The sequence below is a fragment of the Sorex fumeus genome, unplaced genomic scaffold, assembly GCF_029834395.1.
Source record: "Sorex fumeus unplaced genomic scaffold, SorFum_2.1 ptg000021l, whole genome shotgun sequence".
Taxonomy (NCBI): domain Eukaryota; kingdom Metazoa; phylum Chordata; class Mammalia; order Eulipotyphla; family Soricidae; genus Sorex; species Sorex fumeus.
In genome coordinates this window covers 13421364-13440766 of record NW_026606078.1, presented here as the reverse complement: position 1 = coordinate 13440766, position 19403 = coordinate 13421364, and the positions used below count along the sequence as shown (strand labels likewise).

General features: G+C 43.9%; 2 gene segments (V, D, J or C); both read left to right on the top strand.

The window, feature by feature from the left end:
- The first annotated feature begins 7567 nt into the window (after positions 1 to 7567).
- On the top strand, positions 7568 to 12462 carry LOC130022904 (immunoglobulin lambda variable 5-52-like). The segment is given in 3 exon segments: positions 7568 to 7625; positions 7746 to 8098; positions 12172 to 12462. Coding segments are annotated over 3 exon segments (690 nt in total).
- A 5152-nt stretch (positions 12463 to 17614) lies between these two features.
- On the top strand, positions 17615 to 18085 carry LOC130022907 (immunoglobulin lambda variable 6-57-like). The segment is given in 2 exon segments: positions 17615 to 17660; positions 17778 to 18085. Coding segments are annotated over 2 exon segments (354 nt in total).
- The last annotated feature ends 1318 nt before the right edge of the window (positions 18086 to 19403 follow it).

Sequence of the window (19403 nt, the reverse complement as noted above, 5' to 3'; positions counted from 1 at the left end):
ACCCCAGTGCTGATTAGGTTCAGGAGAGGGTTGTGGTGTTGCCAGTGAAGTGAAGTACCTTCGTCAATTTCCTTCAGAAAGTTTTGGGTATGACACTTCAGATGGCATTCAGAGGTTGATGTTTATAGATGATGCTATCAGTGGACAACCCAACCGAACATGGACATTTGAGAGCTTGAGGATCTGCTCTTCAGGAGAGAAGGCAGCTGGAATAGAGAAGGGATCACTAAGAAAATGATGGCCTGAGGAACAGGTTGGAATGGGAGATATGTGCTGAAAGTAGATAATGGACCAAACATGATAAACTCTCAGTATCTGCTTTGCAAACCATAATGCCAAAAGTAAAGAGAGAGTATGGGGAATATTGTCTGTCATAGAGTCGGGGGATGGGTGGGAAGGGAGGGATATACTGGGGATATTGGAGGTGTGGAATTTGCACCGGTGGAGGGATGGGTGTTTGATCATTGTGTGATTGTAACCCAAACACCAAAGCTTGTAACTGTCTCAGGGTGATTTAATAAAATTTTAAAAAAATCTGCTCTTCACTGTGGAACTAACCTTCTGGTACTTCTCTCTACTATCCTTGGGTGTTAGTTTCCCATACATGCTGAGGAAGAGGGCGCTTAGAAAGAGAAGGGAACACCAGGTAAACAGTGTTGTAAGGACTAGCTCGGGATGTGAGATATGTGCTGAAGGTAGACTATAGACCAAACTCGATGGCCACTCAATGCCTCTATTGCAGACCGCAGCGCCCCAAATGGAGAGAGAGAACAAAAGGGAAAACCCTGACACAGAGGCCGTGTTGGGGCGGGGAGGTGTGGGAGTGGGGTGGGTGGTGGGAGGAATGCTGGGATTATTTGTCATGAAGAATGGGCACTGGTGGAGAGATGAGTATTCGATCATTGTGTGAACACAAGCACAAAAGAATGTAACTCTGAAACTTTAACTCACAGTGGTCCACTAATCACTTAATCACTTAATCCCCGTTATTCATCGATTTATTCGAGCGGGTGCCAGTAACATCTCCATTCATCCCGGTTGCGTGCTAGCGTAGCCCAATGGTATCTGTTCGTTTGAGGAAGATGTAGAGCCTCAAACCGATCATTTAGGGTCTTGACGAAGAAGTCTGACCATCTTATAGGTGGGCGTCCACGTGATCTTTTGATATCTCGTGGAATCCAATCAGTAATGGCTCTAGTCCAGCGGTTGTCTGTAAACCTCATTACATGTCCAGCCCATCTGATTTTTGATGTCTTGGCAAATGAGACAGCGTCCCTGATTCTTGAGTGTTGACGAAGATCAGAACTCCGGATTCTATCTCTCATTTGAGTGAATCGTGATATTCCAAGCATAGTTCTTTCGATTCCTCTTTGAGAGACCCGAATAGTGTTCTCATCCTGTTTTCGTAGGGTCCAGGTATCTGAGGCATATGTTAATGCAGGAAGAATAGTGGAATCAAAGAGATGTGCTCGTAGCTGGAGGTTCTTTGTCCTTTTAGTTATTTCTTCAATGCTCTTGAAGGCATTCCAAGCCGCTCTCTTCCTCCTGCGTAACTCAGGTGCCAGGTCATTCATCATGTTGATTTCTCGACCTAAGTATATATAACTGTTGCATTCGGAGATGGTGGTTCCGTTGAGAGCGAATGGAGCGTCAGGAACAAGGCTGTTTCTCATAAACATTGTCTTCGTAAGATTCAGCTGTAGTCCGACCTTTCCACACTCACGGTCAAAGTCCGCAAGCATTTGTGCCGCTTGGCTGATGTTTGGTGTTATTAGAACGATGTCATCAGCAAAGCGGAAGTGGTGTAGTTGCCGACCATCTATCTTCACTCCCATGTTTTCCCATTCTAGTCGTCGCATGATGTTCTCGAGGGTGGCACTGAAGAGTTTTGGTGAAATGGTATCACCCTGCCGAACCCCTCTCTTGAGATGGATGATTACTTCGTTGTAGAATGGTGAGATCTTGGTAGTGAATCCGCAATAGAGCTCACGAAGGATCCTGATGTATTGAGTTTGTACGCCCTGATTGGCTAGGGCTTCCATGACCGCTTCCGTCTCAACAGAATCAAAGGCCTTCTTTAAATCAATGAACGTTAGACAGAGCGGCATCTTGAACTCCCGAGATACCTCAATGAGCTTGGTTATTGAGTGGATATGGTCAATGGTACTGAATCCTTTTCGGAATCCAGCTTGTTCACATGGTTGTCCTTCATCTAGTGTTCTGCTAATCCTATTCAGGATGACTCGAGTGAATAGTTTGTAGATGACAGACAATAGGCAGATTGGGCGATAGTTGCCAATGTCGTGGATGTCTCCTTTCTTGTATAGTAGTACAGTCTTGCTGGTTTTCCATTGGGATGGAACCTTGCATTCAGACAGGTAGCGTGTGAAGAGTCGAGCTAATGTATTGATGAGTACTGATGGTAAGTTCTTCAGGTGTTCAGGTCTGATCTTGTCTGGGCCAGGTGCTTTTTGTTTCTTTACTGACGAGATGGCATGTTGGATTTTGGAAGGGAGAACATTGGGAACGACATATCCATCATGTGGTATGTGGTATGTGGGCAAGTGGATGTGGCTATTAAAGAGATCTTAGTAGAAGTCATGAATAATCTTCTCCATTGCCCTTCTGGAAGATGTGATAGATCCATCATGATGTCGGAGGGCAGTCATCTTGGTTTTGTAGTTGGTGAAGGACAGGCGGGCATTACGAATGTTTTTCCCAGCTTCTGCTGCATCTACCAGTACTGCTGCTCTCCTGTTTTTGAGGTCATCCTTGATGGCTTTTCTGCACTGTTTTGCCAGTTCGGACGTTTGCTTGTGGTTGCCTGAGGCACGTGCCACGCCACGTTGGCGAATAAGTTCAAGAGTGTTCGAAGAAAGACGGTTTTTTGTGGTTATCTCTCTCTTGGCATTCCTTGCACAATCATGGAGGTGTTGAATCATTCGATCGTATTCCTCATCAATGTTGTCAATGACGGCATCTTCCCATGTTGCTGCAACAGAGCCAAAGAGTTCCCAGTTGGTGGTTGTTCTGGGAGTCCTCTTCTTAAACCTTGCATTCTTTTCTCCTCGTTCTGTGAGGTAGAATTTTGCACGAAGAAGACGGTGGTCTGATCCCGTTTGGAATTTTGGGACAACAGCAACACCGGTTAGGCAAAACCGCTGATTGAATATGATGTGGTCTATTTCATTGTGGAACCGTCCATCGGGAGACTCCCATGTCCAACGTTTAGATTCAGCCTTTTGGAATTGTGAGTTACCATGGAAGGTTTTGGTTGATATGATGAACTCAGACAGTCTGTCACCCTGTTCGTTCCATTCCAGGCCATGGGTTCCGATGTGGAGTTCATCGACTTGGTCCTATCTTGGCATTAAAATCACCGACAATGATCTTGTAGAAGGTGTGATCTTCTTTATAGAATTTCTCCAGCTCCATGTAGAATTTCTCAGTTTCTTTTTCACCATAACTGGATGTTGGTGCATAGACAACAAAGATAGAAACTGCCGGTAGTGAGCCACATTTATTCAAGTGTAATCGTCCGATTCGGGTTGTTAGGCATTCAAATGAATCAATGCTTGTGACTAAGTTTGTGTTGACAAGGATACCGACACCACCGACGCCTCTTTTATCACATGTTCCAAGGAACAGTTCTTCTCCAGTGTCGAAAACAGCATGATGGGATTGATGTCTTCTCGTTTCGGTCAGACCAATGATGTCGTACTTGATCTTTCGTGCTTGTACCATAAGGTCTTCAATGGATGCAGCAGATGCCAGCGTACGAGCCTTAAAAGTACAGACAATCATTTTTGTTTTTCTGCGTTTTGGCAGCCTATGTCTGCCTTGGTGTTTTATCAGCTTCTCCTTCCATATCCTTCTCAACTCTGCATAATCAGGGTTAGGGAAATGAGATCCATTTATTACTGGATTTGGCATATCAATTTGGTCTATTTGGCATAGACCACGGATAGCTTGCCAGGCTCTGCCTTGTGGGTTGGATATTAATTTAGAGAAAATTAAATAATTTTTTTTTGTTGTGATAATCTTTGGATCCTGACCTTTGTTGGGTTTACACGGCAGTTGGAGAGTGTAACTGTCTAGCTACTGACAGGTCCAGTCCCAAACCGTGCAGGCTTAGAGATCTCAGTCCCGGGTCCCACACATCTGGGTTCCTCTGCCAGTTCGGTTATGTCTGAGGCTTATCCAAGTGTGTGGAGAGTGGCTCCAGTAAGGCCTTGGTTGGGGCCTGGAAGTTTTCAGCTGTTGGGTCCTGGCGAGGATAGTCAGACACAGGGTAGGAGACTCTGCCTTGTGCTCTCCCGGGAGCTTGTTGTGATAATCTTTGGATCCTGGCCTTTGTTGGGGTTACACGGCAGTTGGAGGGTGTAACTGTCTAGCTACTGACAGGTCCAGTCCCAAACCGTGCAGGCTTAGAGATCTCAGTCCCGGGTCCCACACACCTGGGTTCCTCTGCCAGTTCGGTTATGTCTGAGGCTTATCCAAGTGTGTGGAGAGTGGCTCCAGTAAGGCCTTGGTTGGGACCTGGAAGTCTTCAGCTGTTGGGCCCTGGCGAGGATAGTCAGACACATAGGTCCACTAATAATTTTAAAAATTAAAAAAAAAACAAGAATGAAGCAGAGAAAAAAATTAGAATCTATTCTTTAGATTCAGTTTAGGAGCAGTTGCATCTGTCTGAGGACAGCTGAACTTGTGCTGGTGCTGGGGCATTGGATGGTCTCTGTGGTTGATCTTCATATTATTCCAGCAGGTGGCGCTGTGGGGCATGTTCCTGAGCCTGTTGGGGGAACTCCGCTCTGAAACTGTCAACTGGGGCTCTGCCCTCCCTGGGGATTAGAAACTGTGACCCCTAGCCCCTGGAAGCTGCCCCAGCTCCACCTCCAACACAGCTTTCATCAAACCTAGGACCAGGGGCAGATGGGAAAGGGGATGATTTGCATAAAGCGTTCCTCTCTGTTCTCCCATCAGGGGAAGATAAGAGGGGCTCTGTGTAGTTGTCATCCTTGTTAGCTCCAGATAGGAGTCCAGGGTGTCTCTGCAATGGCCTCTGCACAGGAGTGTCCTCCTCCTCCCTCCTCCTCTTCCTGCTAGCTCAGTAAACAGGTGATTGACAATGGGAACCTGGGAAATTATTATGCGGGAGACCATGATCTGGGTACTGCGGTGGTGGGAAAATGCTTTGTTTTGAGAAAAGGCTTGGCTAGTAACTGTCTCCATTGCTCCATTCCAGGCTCCTGGGCGCAGACTGGACTGATGCAGGAAGTCTCAGTGTCAGGGTCTGTGGGACAGACAGTCATCCTTTCCTGCACTGGAACCAGCACCAATGTCGATGCCTATAGTACAGGCTGGTATCAGCAGATTCCTGGTGCTACCCCCAAAACTGTGATGGTTGAAAGTACTCGACCTACAGAGATCCCAACTCGGTTCACTGATTCGAAATCTGGAAACAAGGCGACTCTGACCATCTCAGGCGTGCAGCCTGAGGACGAGGCTGATTATTACTGTTCTACGTGGGACTACAGTATCAACAGTGTCATAGTGCTTCAGATTCAAGAGAAAATGAGACAAAAACTCAGCCCTGATCTAAGTGATTCCCCCCATGACAACCGGTCAAAACAAGAAACAGAGCTGTGGAGACTGTTCTATCTGAATGTGACTCTGTACATAGTCCCACTGAACAGGGTCAATGATTGCTCCTGCTTCTCAGACTGGGTGTGTTTAATAGCCATGCCTAGATGTAACCTATTATTAAGGGTAAAAGGTAAAGGCCCTCCCGTTGATCGTCGATTTGCTCGAGCGGGCCCAGTAACGTCTCCATTGGAGACTTTGTTGTTACTGTGTCTGGCATATCGAATACTCTCGGTAGCTTGCCGGGCTCTCCGAGAGGGGCGGAGGAATCGAACTCGGGTCGGCCATGTTGGCCGCTTGTAGGGCGAACGCCCTACCACTGTGCTATCGCTCCAGCCCAACCTATTATTAATCATGCATAAAAGCATTTACAGTGCTCAGTTCAATTGTGCTTCATGAATTGACAGACGTACATAGTCAACACCAAAATCTAATTTTTCAAAATTTCCATCATTTTGGAAAAAAAATTCAGACCCATTAGTGATTCTTCTCATCCTACGCCACCCTACTCATTCCAAGGAAATCATTAATCCATGTTCAAACTTTATGCTTTTTTCTATTCTGTATATTTCTCATGGATAGGATCTAAAAAACTTGTGGCAAACGAATAATTAGATGCATGATGGAATTTATGTGCACACCCAAAAAATTCCGAGTGAGAGGAAAATGTAAACATGATCCTTTAGGAAAAAAATTTAAAATAGAAACTGAAATAGTATTTTTACACAGGTAAGATTTCTATTTCTTCACTTCCCCAGGATTATTTTCTGAATAATAGTAATAATAATAGCAATAATAATACTATTGCAAACTCAAGTTTTATACATTCTCATTGCAGACATCACAAATATTCAGAAAGGCAAAATAAAACCTCATAAGGAAATTTATAGATTTTATTTGCCTTTTTTGTGGCAGTAGAGGTCTCCTAAGAGACTAGGGTTTAATTCGGGAATTCTCGACCCACTTTACTTCCCCCAATTCCTTATACTCCCCAAGGGCCTTGCACTCACTCTCCACAAACAAACTCTGTTGCCACCATGTAAGCTCTTCCACAGGCCTTGCTCCAGAGACCAAGAAATCCATCTCAAAGAGGTCATAAAAATGTAGTAAACCTCAGACCCATGCATGGCTGAATAATATATGGCCCATTGGAGGGGTCAGGTTAGCCCAGTGTCCACCCAAACAGAGCCCCTGACAGCCACTTGCTCCCATAATCCAACCCTACTGCCGTGCCCCCAGCTGGACCGCACCATCTCGGGACAGACCTCACAGAGATATCAATCTGCTGAAAATTCGGTATGCTGGTTTTGTGACTAAATTCTCTGGACTTTTCTTGGAGTAGGGATGGGCTGCTTGCCCCCACCACCCTGCACTTCTAGAAGCCCCAGCAGTCATTACACACCCCAAAGCGTCCACCCAGCGATAAAAGCTACTTCAGCTTTACCTTCCTGAGAAAACAACAAAAAACTTCCTGAGGAAACAACAAAAAACTAAGTCAACAGAAACTGAGAACTGTTCTTTATCAGGAAGCAAATCACTGTTGAGATGGGGTGATAGGACAGGTATTGGGGAGAGACACTGGGGCATGATGGAAGGAAGCTCGCAGTCTGCTGGAGGTGCAGTGTTGGAATGTGCCTTTGCCTGGCACCCTCCCGTTGTCAATATTTTAATACAAAGTTCCTAAAATAATTGAAGAAATTTAAAATATACTCAAAAAGGGAAGGAAAGAAAGAAAGAAAGAAAGAAAGAAAGAAAGAAAGAAAGAAAGAGAAATACAAATACAGATCTCAGATTGTACTAAGGGTGAGGCAGAGACCTCAAATATGGGCAATAAATTTGCATAAACAGCCCCTCCTCCTTGATGGCTCTGATGGAGATATGAGATGCCTGTGCCAGTCTAGCCTCAGCTCAGGGTCTCAGAGGGTCTGTGTGCAGGATGGCCTGGATTCCCTTCCTCCTTGTGCTCTTTGGTCACTGTACAGGTAGGGATGTGCCACAGAGATCCAGATAAACTCATATTAAGTTTGCAGATCTCTGGCTCTGAGTGTTAAGGTTCTCAACCTTGGTCTCTGTCTAGCGCCATTATGTGTCTGTATTTGCAGGTTCCCTCTCTCAGCCTGTACTGCCTCAGCTGCCCTCCCTCTCTGCATCTCCTGGAACAACTGCCAGAGTCACCTGCACCTTGAGCAGTGGATTCAGTGTTGGTGATTTCAGGATCAGGTGGTACCAGCAGAAGGCAAGCAGCCCTCCCCGATATCTCCTGTACTACTACTCAGAATCAAACAAGGGCCAGGGTCCTGGGGTTTCCAACCGCTTCTCTGGATCCAAAGATACCTCAGCCAATGCAGGGATTCTGCTCATCTCTGGGCTGCAAACTGAGGATGAGGCTGACTACTACTGTGCTACATTCCATGGTAACTCAAACTCTTTCACAGTGATCCAGACTCATGGGGAAGTGAGACAAAAACCTGTCCACAGCTGTGCTCTCTACACAAGTTTCTACCCTCCCCCAGCACAGTGTGGGTTCACACAGCTGCCAGGCTGAGCCCCCCAGACTACTCAGTCCTGGATCAGATTTCAGGACACAACCATATCCAGTCAGCAATGAGGCTGGCCCCACAGACCCTGATGACTCAGTTCCATGCTCCCATATTGAGTCCATTTTTGGTTCCTCATATGTGAACTGGAGGTCAGGACATCATCTGATTTGTGGATGTGGAAAGAAGAAATGAAGTCATGATATGACCCATGACGGCAGATATCAGGTCATTGTCAGTTTACACTCAACTTTTTTAGACGTGCTTTGTCTCTGTCCCCCCGCCCCCCCACTACCCAACCCTGATAATGCTTCTCCTCTCCCTTCATTGATTTGATTTACCCTCCAATGCAGAAAACCTAAGACAAACATTCCTTTCCATTTGGGATTATCTGGATTGAAATTCTGGACCTTGTGAAAATATTAACCCTACACCATGGACGTGAACTTTGAGATTCTCTGTGTTGTATTGATATTATCTGTAGCATGATACATCATACTCCCCTCATCAACCTGGTGGGTGTAGTTCATGAAACAAAAGGCACAGTACACTGGGTGTGAACATGGATGCAGGGTTGTTACAGACTAAGCACCAAATGCCACCAAATCCCGCAAACACTTTCTTTGTCTACTCTGTCACAAATCACAAATCATCCTGTTAATCGTCAATTGCCTCGAGCAGGCCCCTGTAACGTCTCTTTCATCCTAGCCCTGAGATTATATTCAAAGCTCTTTAGGGGAATGAAACCCATCATTGTTACTGGTATTTGGCATATTGGGTATGCCATGGGGAGTTTGCCAGACTCTGCCGTGTGGGCAGGCTACATTCGATAGCCTGCCAATTTGTCCAAAGTAGGAATGAGATAATAAGATGTCATAATAAGATGTAATTGAGCCCATTATGCAGAGAACTCAAGGAAAGAGCCTCAAAATCAGACATCTCACTTTTTCTATAGAATCCATACCAATGGATATTGCAGGAAGCATTGAGAGATCATATCTACAATGCTTAGAGCAGTGGCACAGGACCACATTGCTCCTCCGAATGCTGTAGTGCTGCATGATCTACACTTTTGGAGGACAGGAGAAAGAACAGTTGCTTAATCCTCAAAGTAATTAAGAGAATTCACACAGGAGGCACAGGGTAAAGAAAGCACTTCACTGACTGTAGGTGATATAGAGGCAGGTTGTAGACATCAAAGCAATGATGACCAATGATTTGATTCCTTTGGCAAGAGGTAAGCAAGTCTAATTATGAATTTCAAATGTTTTTACTGGGCCAAGGAAAAAAGACAAAAATTAAAGAACACCCCACCGAGTGGAAGATATTGACATATAATGCTTTGGATAACAGACTAACACTCAAAATACATAAGAACTAAGGTAAGATACAACAGGTAAAGGTAAAGGTAAAGGCCCTCCCGTTGATTTCTCAAAAAAGTAATAGTGAAGTTCCCACTTGATTCAACTACCCCATTTCTGGCTTGTATCAAACCCCCAATACAAAAAAATTATTCTCTATTCGCAAACACAAAAACACTTACTGCAAAGAATATGTGCCCAGTACCTTGGTGAAGGGGTTTGTTGCTCAGATAAGGGTAAGATTTTTCAGAGTTAAACTCTGAATTGGGTTACAGAGTGGAAGGCTTGTGTACAGATGTGAAAATATATGGGCTATCTCTGAAGATGTGAGAGAGTTCACAAGAGATTTGTGGCTTGGTTTGTAGATGAAATGGATGACACTAGTCATTGGGATGCATCGTGTTCCATGGGTGGGTTGAGGGCGAGTGTGCCTCTCACCATGTTTCTGGGTGGGACCACAACAGAGCACTTCTGGAGCCTGATATCAGGGCTGCTTCACTAAGAAGCAATGTTGCTTCGCCTACATTGGGACGCAATGGTGTGTGTCTCTATTTAGGGCTCTGTACATTCAGGTCCCACTTGTTTCACAAGAGAGGGGCTGGCACTGGATCTGTAGTCAGACCAAGTTTGGTAGGCCTGCCTTAGGGCATGAAGTGCATTGTCCTTCGGTTCTGTGGGAAGTTGGGCTGAAATCTCTCTGGTTCTATACTGGGCCACTGCCACCTCATTGCCAACACTCAGGGTCTTGGTCGTGTGAACACGTTACCTGGGACCCAAGAAGATGAGGTTTCACCTGCATCATTTAGTTGATGATACCATAGCAGCAAATTCAGAACTAACCAATCTGAAAATTCCCCGGAGAACTGATTTGTTCTGGGACTTTAATTGGGACTGATGTAGGTGAGTCTGCCATTGGAGCATGCATATTTCTTCTCAAAATGATATTTATAGGTTCTGGAATCCAGTGAGATTTCATAATCTCCTGTCTGTATCCCACGGCTACCACAAAGGCATTTTTCCTTGTGCAGAGAAATCAATATTTTTCTGCTAAGGTTGTAGGAGGATAGCACTGTAGCACTGTCCTCCTGCTGTTCATCTATTTGCTTGAGCAGGCATCAGTAACATCTCTATTGTGAGGATAGAAGGAAAAAATCTCTTAGCCTGCTTTCTTGTTTGCCTTAATCAGTTCTAACAAATGAAAAATAAAATGAATAAACCAATTTTTCGTTCCAAAGGTATCAAAATGAATAAGAAACAATTTCGTTAAAGAAGTAAAATAATGTTTACTTAAAACTCCAAGATAATTTTATAGACTTAGAGGAAAATGTTGAGTAAATACAAAGATATCCTGTGTTCATGAATTGGAAGACTCAATGTTGATAGGCCTACTATACAAGATTTGAGAGATTTAATGAAATATTTAAAAATTTCCACAAACAATTTTTTCCATCTACAGTAAAATCCACCCTAAGTAACGTATGGAATAGACGGCAATTAAAATAGACAAGTCAATATTGAAAAGTAAGTAAAAGTGGGGTTCTCTTACTTTCTTTGTCCAAACATATTTCAAAGGTATAATTTAATAAAACAGGCATTGATATAAACATAGATTTACGAAGAATTCAATAAGCAGATCATCTAAATATAAAGTTGTATATTTGGTGAAATGATTTTCAACAGCATTTCAAAAGTGTTTAATGAAGTAAGTGCTTGTCTCTTCAATAAATTTTGAATCGGTTCCTTTCCTCTTCCCATTTATTGATCAGGTCTTTGGAGTTTTCTGTTGTTGATCTTTGTGGGTACTTTGTATATCTTGGCTATTAACCCAGTCCATCACTTCCGGGGTCTCAGTCAGAATGTGAGAGTCATTGCTCAAAGGTGAATGACACGGGCCTGAGTGAGAGTTCAGCAGGTAGGCGGCTTGCCTTGACATGAAGACTCAGGGTTGATTCCTGTCACCATCTATGGCCCCTCAAGCCCTGCCAGGAGTGATTCCATAGCATACACCAAAAGTCACCTCTTAAAGTCCCTGGGTGTGGCCACTCTCAAACAAAACCAAAATCAAAAGTAATTACCAGACACAGACCTTGAAGAAATGGAAGGGATGGTCAGGGATATTCAGGGAATGATATATGTAGGACTTATAATGTGTTTTCAGGTATTGTAAAGTCTTTTAAGATGACAATACTTGGTAGGGGTGTGTGGAGACAGATGGAGCTAGGTCCCAACTCACTAGCTGAGACTCAGAAACGGTGCCTGGTCTATGTTGCATCAGTAAACTATCTCTTTGGGGACTACAGAGCAGAATATTTCCAGTTCACAGAATCTCAGTACCATATATGGTCGGACATTAAGTTGAGGCACATTTGCATGAATTGCTGGTCTCTGTGAGCCAGTGAGAGGGATAAGAGAGGCCTGGGGCAGTGCATCCCCACTACAGGGGTCAGAGGACGCCATGCACAGAGGCCTGAACTCTCCTTCTTGTGCTCCTCTCCCACTGCTCAGGTAGGGACAGACCTCAGCATTCTGGGGCAGGGGTCCAGTCAGTCTCTCTGGTTCCAACCTTGTGGGATCACCCTGGTCCCTGTCCATGACCATAAGTGTTTGTACTTCCAGGTTCATTCTCTCAGCCTGTGCTTACTCAGGCTCCCACTGTCTCTGCACCTCTTGGAAGCACCACCAGACTCACATGTACCCTGGTCAGTGGCTTCAGTGATGGGCGCTACCACATATTCTGGTACCAGCAGATGACAGCAAGATCTCCCCAGTATCTCCTGAGTTTTAAATCAGACTCAGACAAGTACCAGGCCTCCAGGGTCCCCAGCCGTTTCTGTGGGTCCAAAGATGCCCCGGCCAATGCAAGGATGCTGCTCATCTCTGGGCTGCAGCCTGAGGATATATTACTGTCATACTTCACATGATGAGGCTTCTCACTGTGACACACACAGATGGGGAAGTAGGACAACATCCCTGGTACCACTGAGATGGTCGTGTAGAATTTGAAAAATTACTTGTTTTTTTTTTTTTTTTACAAATTCCACTTAGAAATTTTCTCCAAGTTCTTTCTGCTTCTTCCCCAAGAAAGACTCATAAAGCAAGGTGTAAAACCATCAATGTCACATTGAAGGTAGAATCTACTGGGCATTGCTTCTGCTCTCCCGTGTGTGGAGTGAAACTCAGGAACATGGGGGTGTGTGGAGAGAGAGAGAGAGAGGGAGAGAGAGACAGAGAAACAGAGACAGAGAGATATGTGGAAGCCCACGAGGGAGAAGCCAAGCTTTGGTCTTTCTCCCTTTTTGTGCCCTTTTGGTCCCATACACCAGTAGGAATCCCATGCAGGCTTTTCTGATCCATTCTGGGCCTTCAATAGTGACTGCACCAGTAACAGTCTTAGTTTTGCAGTTCTGGAAAGTATAACACTAGGGATTAAAATTCACTTTTGAGGCGCTAGAGTGATAGTACAGTGGGAAGGGTACTTGCCTTGCACATGACTGACCCAGGTTCGATCCCTGGCATCCCACATGATTCCCTGAGCATCCCTAGAAGTAATTACTGAGACTAGATCCAGGAATAACCACTGATCAGTGTCAGATATGATGGAAAAAAGGTGCCCCCCAAACTCCCAAACAAACAAAACAAAATTCACTGTGAGAATGGTATCCCAGGCTGAAGAAACTGTAGCTTTGGAGTTGGGGCATCAGATTCTGATAATCACTAGTTTACTAAACCTAGGACTGTCTAGGAATCTGAGATTTTTTCTTTCTTTTTGGTTTTCAGATCACTCCTGGTGATTTCCAGCGCCTACTCCTGGCTCTGTGTTCAGGGATCATTCTGACAGTGCTTGGGGACCTTATGGAGTATCAGGATGCAAACCATGAATGATTGTGTGCAAGTGCCCTACCTGCTGTCTTTTCTCTCTGACTATGGAGTCCATATCTTAAGGTGATTCCTTTGTGTATGGAAGTTGTTCAGGTCTATGAATACCTGGGCTTTCACTCTTTCAAATCCTTAATTACATACTTCACCTCTCAAAAACCTTGTTCATGCATGCCATTGAATGGAATTTCAGTGAGAAATGGAATTTCAGACATCATTTTAATAAGAGAGTCCTAGTGGAAAGAAGATGAAAATATAAAAAACGTGCAATGATACAGGAAAACTGAAGAGTGAAGGGAACTTCAGATAATTTAGAGAAGACTGTTTTTTGGTTTGCATTATTAGACAAAGTAAGCTCTGGATGTTGATTGTAAATGTTCACAGTGGCAAAAAATAAAGTTTTGTACATTTCACTGAATCTAATGTTGATTTTTCCTGTCAACCATTGAGTTTGAAGGTGAGCTATGAAGGAGGAAGAGTGAGGGATGTGGAAGACTTTCCAACCAGACAGTTATGAATTTTCAGTTCCAACTGCCCAGCGTACTGATGAAGTGAATTGATGAAACACACAAGTATCCTCATTGGCCAGGTTTAGTGTTGTCTGTGGGCAATCCTGCCTTTAATCTCTATTTTGTGCCTCGGTTGCAGTGGCCTCTGTTTTTTTCCTTTTTTGCACTCCTTGTGCCACTTACAGCGATAGATTTTCCCATTCTTAAAAGATCATACAAATATAAAATGAATGATAGCATATATTTTATCAAAGAGTTGTGATTTACAAAGATAGCGATAGTTGCATTTTAGACATACAATATCAACACTAATCACTGCACCAGTGCCAAATTCCCTCCACTAGTATGCCTAGATTCTCTTGCCATTGCCAACACCACTTTATTACTGTCTGTCAAATTGATAAGTACGTTACACAAAAGTTTGGGGATTACTGCTTAGATACCATGTTTTCATTACTGTTGAAAATATATTTTGGTTATATGGCTCTACCCCTCACTCACATCATTGTTAAACCGAAGCCCTGCAGTCCGTTAACCCATAATTCTTGTTCACCTCTTCCCTGCTTGATTCCTTTCATTCTGTTTGTATCGTTTCAAAGCACCAGGGTCAAGGATGATCTAAGTATCACTCTTTTACTCCAATACATTTCCTCATTCAGTGTTCTGCGTGCATTTCCCCAATTGTGACTTGTGTAATCATTTCTTTAGTTCCTTGCTTGGGCTTTTCTGAGTCATTCCTTCATGGTTGTTGGGGTGTCAAAGGAAACATCATCTGTACCTAGAGATGTTGAAATAAAAATATATGATGTGAACCTATAATACAGTGAGACATGGTCCATGAGGGGTATAAATATTGGAGGGGGGCACAAGTGGGACATGTTCGAGGAAGCTGACACTCTGGTGTAGGGTTAGTTTGAATATTTTTAGCCTGACACCCTACCATTATCAGTACTATAAACCAAAGTGCCGAAAATAACTTTTACAATGTTAACTATGCCAAAGGAAAAAAAAAGGGCAGACCTCATCTGGTCCTCAGGGTGAAGCAGAGATAGCCAATATGGGCAACAAGTTTGCATGAAGAGCCCCTCCTCCTTGAGGTCCTCCTGGAGATAAGAGATGCCTGTGTCAGCCCAGCCTCAGCTCTGGGTCTCTGAGGGTCTGTGTAGAAGATGGCCTGGATACCTGTGTTCCTCGTGCTCCTCTATCATAGCACAGGTAGGGATGGTTCCCAGAGACTCAGAGTAAGCTCATAGTCAGTGTTCAAGTCTCGGACTCTGAGTCTCAAGCAGATGACACTGGTCTCTGTCTCACATCCACATATGTCTGTGTTTGCAGCTTCCCTCTCCCAGTGTGTTCTGACTCAGCTGCCCTCTCTCTCTGCATCTCCTGGGACAACTGTCAGACTGTCATGTACCCTGAGAAGTGGCATCAGAAGTGGGGACTGAAGGATCATCTGGTACCAGCAGAAGCCAGGAAGCCCTCCTCGAGGTCTCCTGAACTATCACACAGACTCAGACAAGGGCCAAGGCTCCGGGGTCCCAAGCCGCTTCTCTGTATCCAAAGATGCTTCAGCCAATGCAGGGATTCTGCTCATCTCTGGGCTGCAGCCTGAGAATGAGGCTACCTATTACTCTGGTACATATTACAGCAGCGCTTACCCTCACAGTGATCCAGAACTCATGGGGAAGTGAGACAAAACCCTGCCCTCTACTGTGCTCTGCATGCAGAGAACATCTTGGGAGTATCTCCCCTCCCCAGCACTGGTTTAAGCCCACAACTTGCTCAGGTTAAGTTCCCCAAGCTTTCTAAGTCCTGCTCTAGAAGCTATAGGGTATGGCTTTCTATTCAGCAGAGACTTGTCCCAAAACCCATCACCTAGATACTCTAGATTTTTGCTTCTATTCCATCTTTGAGTCTTCACCTGTGAACAGGAGGTCAAGATATTGTCAAATATACATAGAAATATCGAATGAAGTCATATGAACTCACTACAAGTGGTGGCTTGGGTCACTGTCACCCCTTAGCTGCTCTAGACATTCTGGGAACCTGCTCTTTGAATCCCAATTTCCCAGCTGTGAGATGGCCCCTTACTCTGTAGATGAAAATATTCAGTGTAATATTTCCCCATTAGACAACATTGCCTCCCGTGAGTCACCATAACACCTTCATTTCACTAAACTAATATTCTAGCCTAGAAGCTAAACAACTCAGAATTTCTATTCTAATATGAGGAGACCCAGTCCCTAGATTCATACTGAACTGATAGCCAAATCAATAGCTAAATCTGTACCTAGTTTCCTTTTGCAAATCCACCATAAATGACAATAAAATGTATATGCTATGTATCACTAAGTGTTCATAATGTTCCTTGGTGCATTATAGATCGTAAGTACTGTGCACACACTCTTTGTATCTGCTAGTGTGGAAAGCTCTTCTCTCCCAAAGCCTACCTTGGAGTTAAATTCAGTGCAGATTCATTGCTGCACTGCTCACAATAGCCAAAATTTGGAAGAAACCCTAGTGACCGAGAAGAAATGACTGGTTAAGGAAACTTTGGTACATCTGCACAATGGAGTACTATGCAGCTGTTAGAAAAGATGAAGTCATGAAATTTATATACAAGTGGTAGTGCATGGAAATTATCATGCTAAGTGTAATGAGCCAGAAAGAGAGGGACAGACATAGAAAGACTGCACTCATCTGGGGAATATAAAGTAACACAATAGGACTCAAACACCCAAGAATAGTTGAGATAAGTATTAGGAGGTCTGCTCCATGGCTTGGAAAACGGCAGCACATGCTGGGGAAAAGGTATCGCAGATAGAGTAGGGAACACCAAGTAAAGGATGTTTGGAGGACTTGCTCAGGATGCAAGATGCGTACTGAAAGTAACAATGCTAGTGTGGAAAGCTCTTCTTGACCGAATACGATGGCTACTCAATACCTCTATAGCAAATTACATCACCGTAAATGAAAGAGTGAATAAAAGGTAATGCCCTGCCACAGAAGAGGGGTAGGGTGGGGGGGAGGGCACTGGGATCATTGATGGTGAAGAATGGGCACTGGTAGAGGGATGGATACTCAATAATTATATAAATAAAACGCAAGCATAAAAGTTTGTTACCCTACAGCTGTACCTCATGGTATTTCACTAATGAAATAAGTAAATAAATAAATTCAGTGCGGATACCACTCCCATTCCTTCTACTGCAGCTCATTCACTTTATGATATTCCACAGAATAACTCAACTTTGTTCTGCCCCATCAGTACAGTTAGGAAGTATAAAATGCAAAGTGAGGTTAAAATGCAATGTAGGGAATCTTGGTCATGATCTGGAATTCTGAGGATGTGGCTTGGGTAGAGGAGGGACACATCTCTTGTGTCCACTAGGGGGCGGTGCTGTGCCAACTTGGCTCTCAGGTTGCTCATCTGTGAGTTTTCCCCTTGCCCAGCAGATGTCATTCTTGCCCCGTTTGGAGAAATCCTCCTCCCTGATCTAGTCTCTCTTTACTCAAGATGAGTCTTGACCAATTTTAAGGAGGGGCTTGTTTGGCTTCCTAAGAGGGGCAGATTTGCATGAAAACCTCCCACCCTGTGAATTAGGAGGCCTTATAGGGCCTTTATAGAGTCCTTGAGGGCACAGGGTGGCTGTCAAGCCCTGGGCACAAAGTGTGGGGGTGTCTCAGCATGGCCTGGACTCTGCTGCTCTTCACCTTCCTGACCTATTGTACAGGTAGTGCCTGCTGGGAATTTTTCAGTTCAGGGAGGGACTGGCTACTAGTGATGACCTCTCTCTCCTTGCTGGGTCAGGTCCTTCTGGGTCACTAAACTCTGTGTTCTTTTCTTTCAGGTACTTGGGCCCAGTTTGTGCTGAATCAAATTCCCTCTATGTCTGGGTCTCCAGGGGACAAGGTCACCATTTCTTGTACCCGCAGCAGTGGAAACATTGGGTCTAACTATGTGCACTGGTACCAGCAGCGCCCTGGAAGTGCCCCCACAAACGTGATCTATGGGTACAATCAAAGACCCTCTGGGGTTCCCGAAAGGTTTTCTGGGTCCATCGAGAGTTCCTCCAATGCTGCCTACCTGACCATCTCTGGGGTGCAGCCTGAAGATGAGGCTGACTATTTTTGTCAGTCATATCATGGTAACAATTAATACCCAGTGCTTCAGACCCACGGGGAAATGAAACAAAATCTCCCCAGAACCCTCTGGTCCATCAACTCAGCTCTTTCAGTAACAGCTGCTCTCCACTATGTTTACTGAGAACTCTCAATAAGGTTTTGCACAGGGATTTTCAAACCAACTTCCCATTAGCTGTGGTTAACAGCTCTCAGCTTTTCTCACGTCCCCACAAACACAAATTGTTCCTACTGTATTTCATATGTACCATTCTCACTAGTGTGAGATGATACCTCATTATCATTTTGATTTGAATTTCTCTGACTAATGACCACTTTTCCATGTGCTTACTGTCTCTCTACCTTTCTTGCTCTGAGAAGTGTCTATTCATTTCCTGACCCCTTTTATTGATAGGGTTTTTGAATTTCTTTCTGTTGATATTTGTATTTTATAGATCCTGTATATTAAACCTCTATCTGATGTTTTGATTTTAAATATTTTTCCAATTCCGTTAGTGTCTTTTAGTTTTACCCTTGTTTGTTTTGACATGCAGCTCTTTAACTTTTTGTCATCCCACTGTGAATTTTTTATTTTGTTTTCTTTGTTAGTTTATCAGCTCTTTTTTCCCTAAGCTTTGGTTTTATTTAAGTTTATCAGCTCTTTGATGACACCGTTCAGGCCCTAATCTTGCAGGGTTTTGTTTATATTTTCTTCAAGTACTTTAAGTTTCTGTTTGATCTCAATGTATTTTATCCACTTTGAACTGACTTTTATGTGAGGTGTAAAATATAGATACAGCTTTTGTTTCTTACATGTAGTTATTCAATTTCTCTGAACCCATTTTTATATATATTTTCAAATTTTTATTAGGGACAAACCATGAATTACAGTTGTAGACTTATAAATTTTTGTGCTTATGTTTTAATTATACAATGATTAAGCAACCATCCCTCCACCAATGCCCATTTACCACCACCACGGATCCCAGTATCCCACCCACCCCGATCCCCCCTATCCCATACTGCCTCTGTGGCAGGGCATTCCCTTTTGTTCTCTCTCACTTTTTGGGTGCTTTGGTTTGCAAAAGAGGCATTGAGTAGCAATCATGTTCGGTCTATAGTCTATTTTCAGCATGCTTCTCCCATCCTGAAGGGATCCTCCCAACACCCTTTATTTGGTGCTCTCTTCTCTATCTGAGCTGCCTTTTCCCCTAGCATGTGTGGCTGGACCCCAAGCCATGGAGTATCTGCACCTTTTTTGAAGAGGTTATCTTTACTTCATTGTATATTCTCAGCGATTTTATCAAAATGTAACTAACCATATGTATGGAGTTTTGTCATAGGATATTTGAATT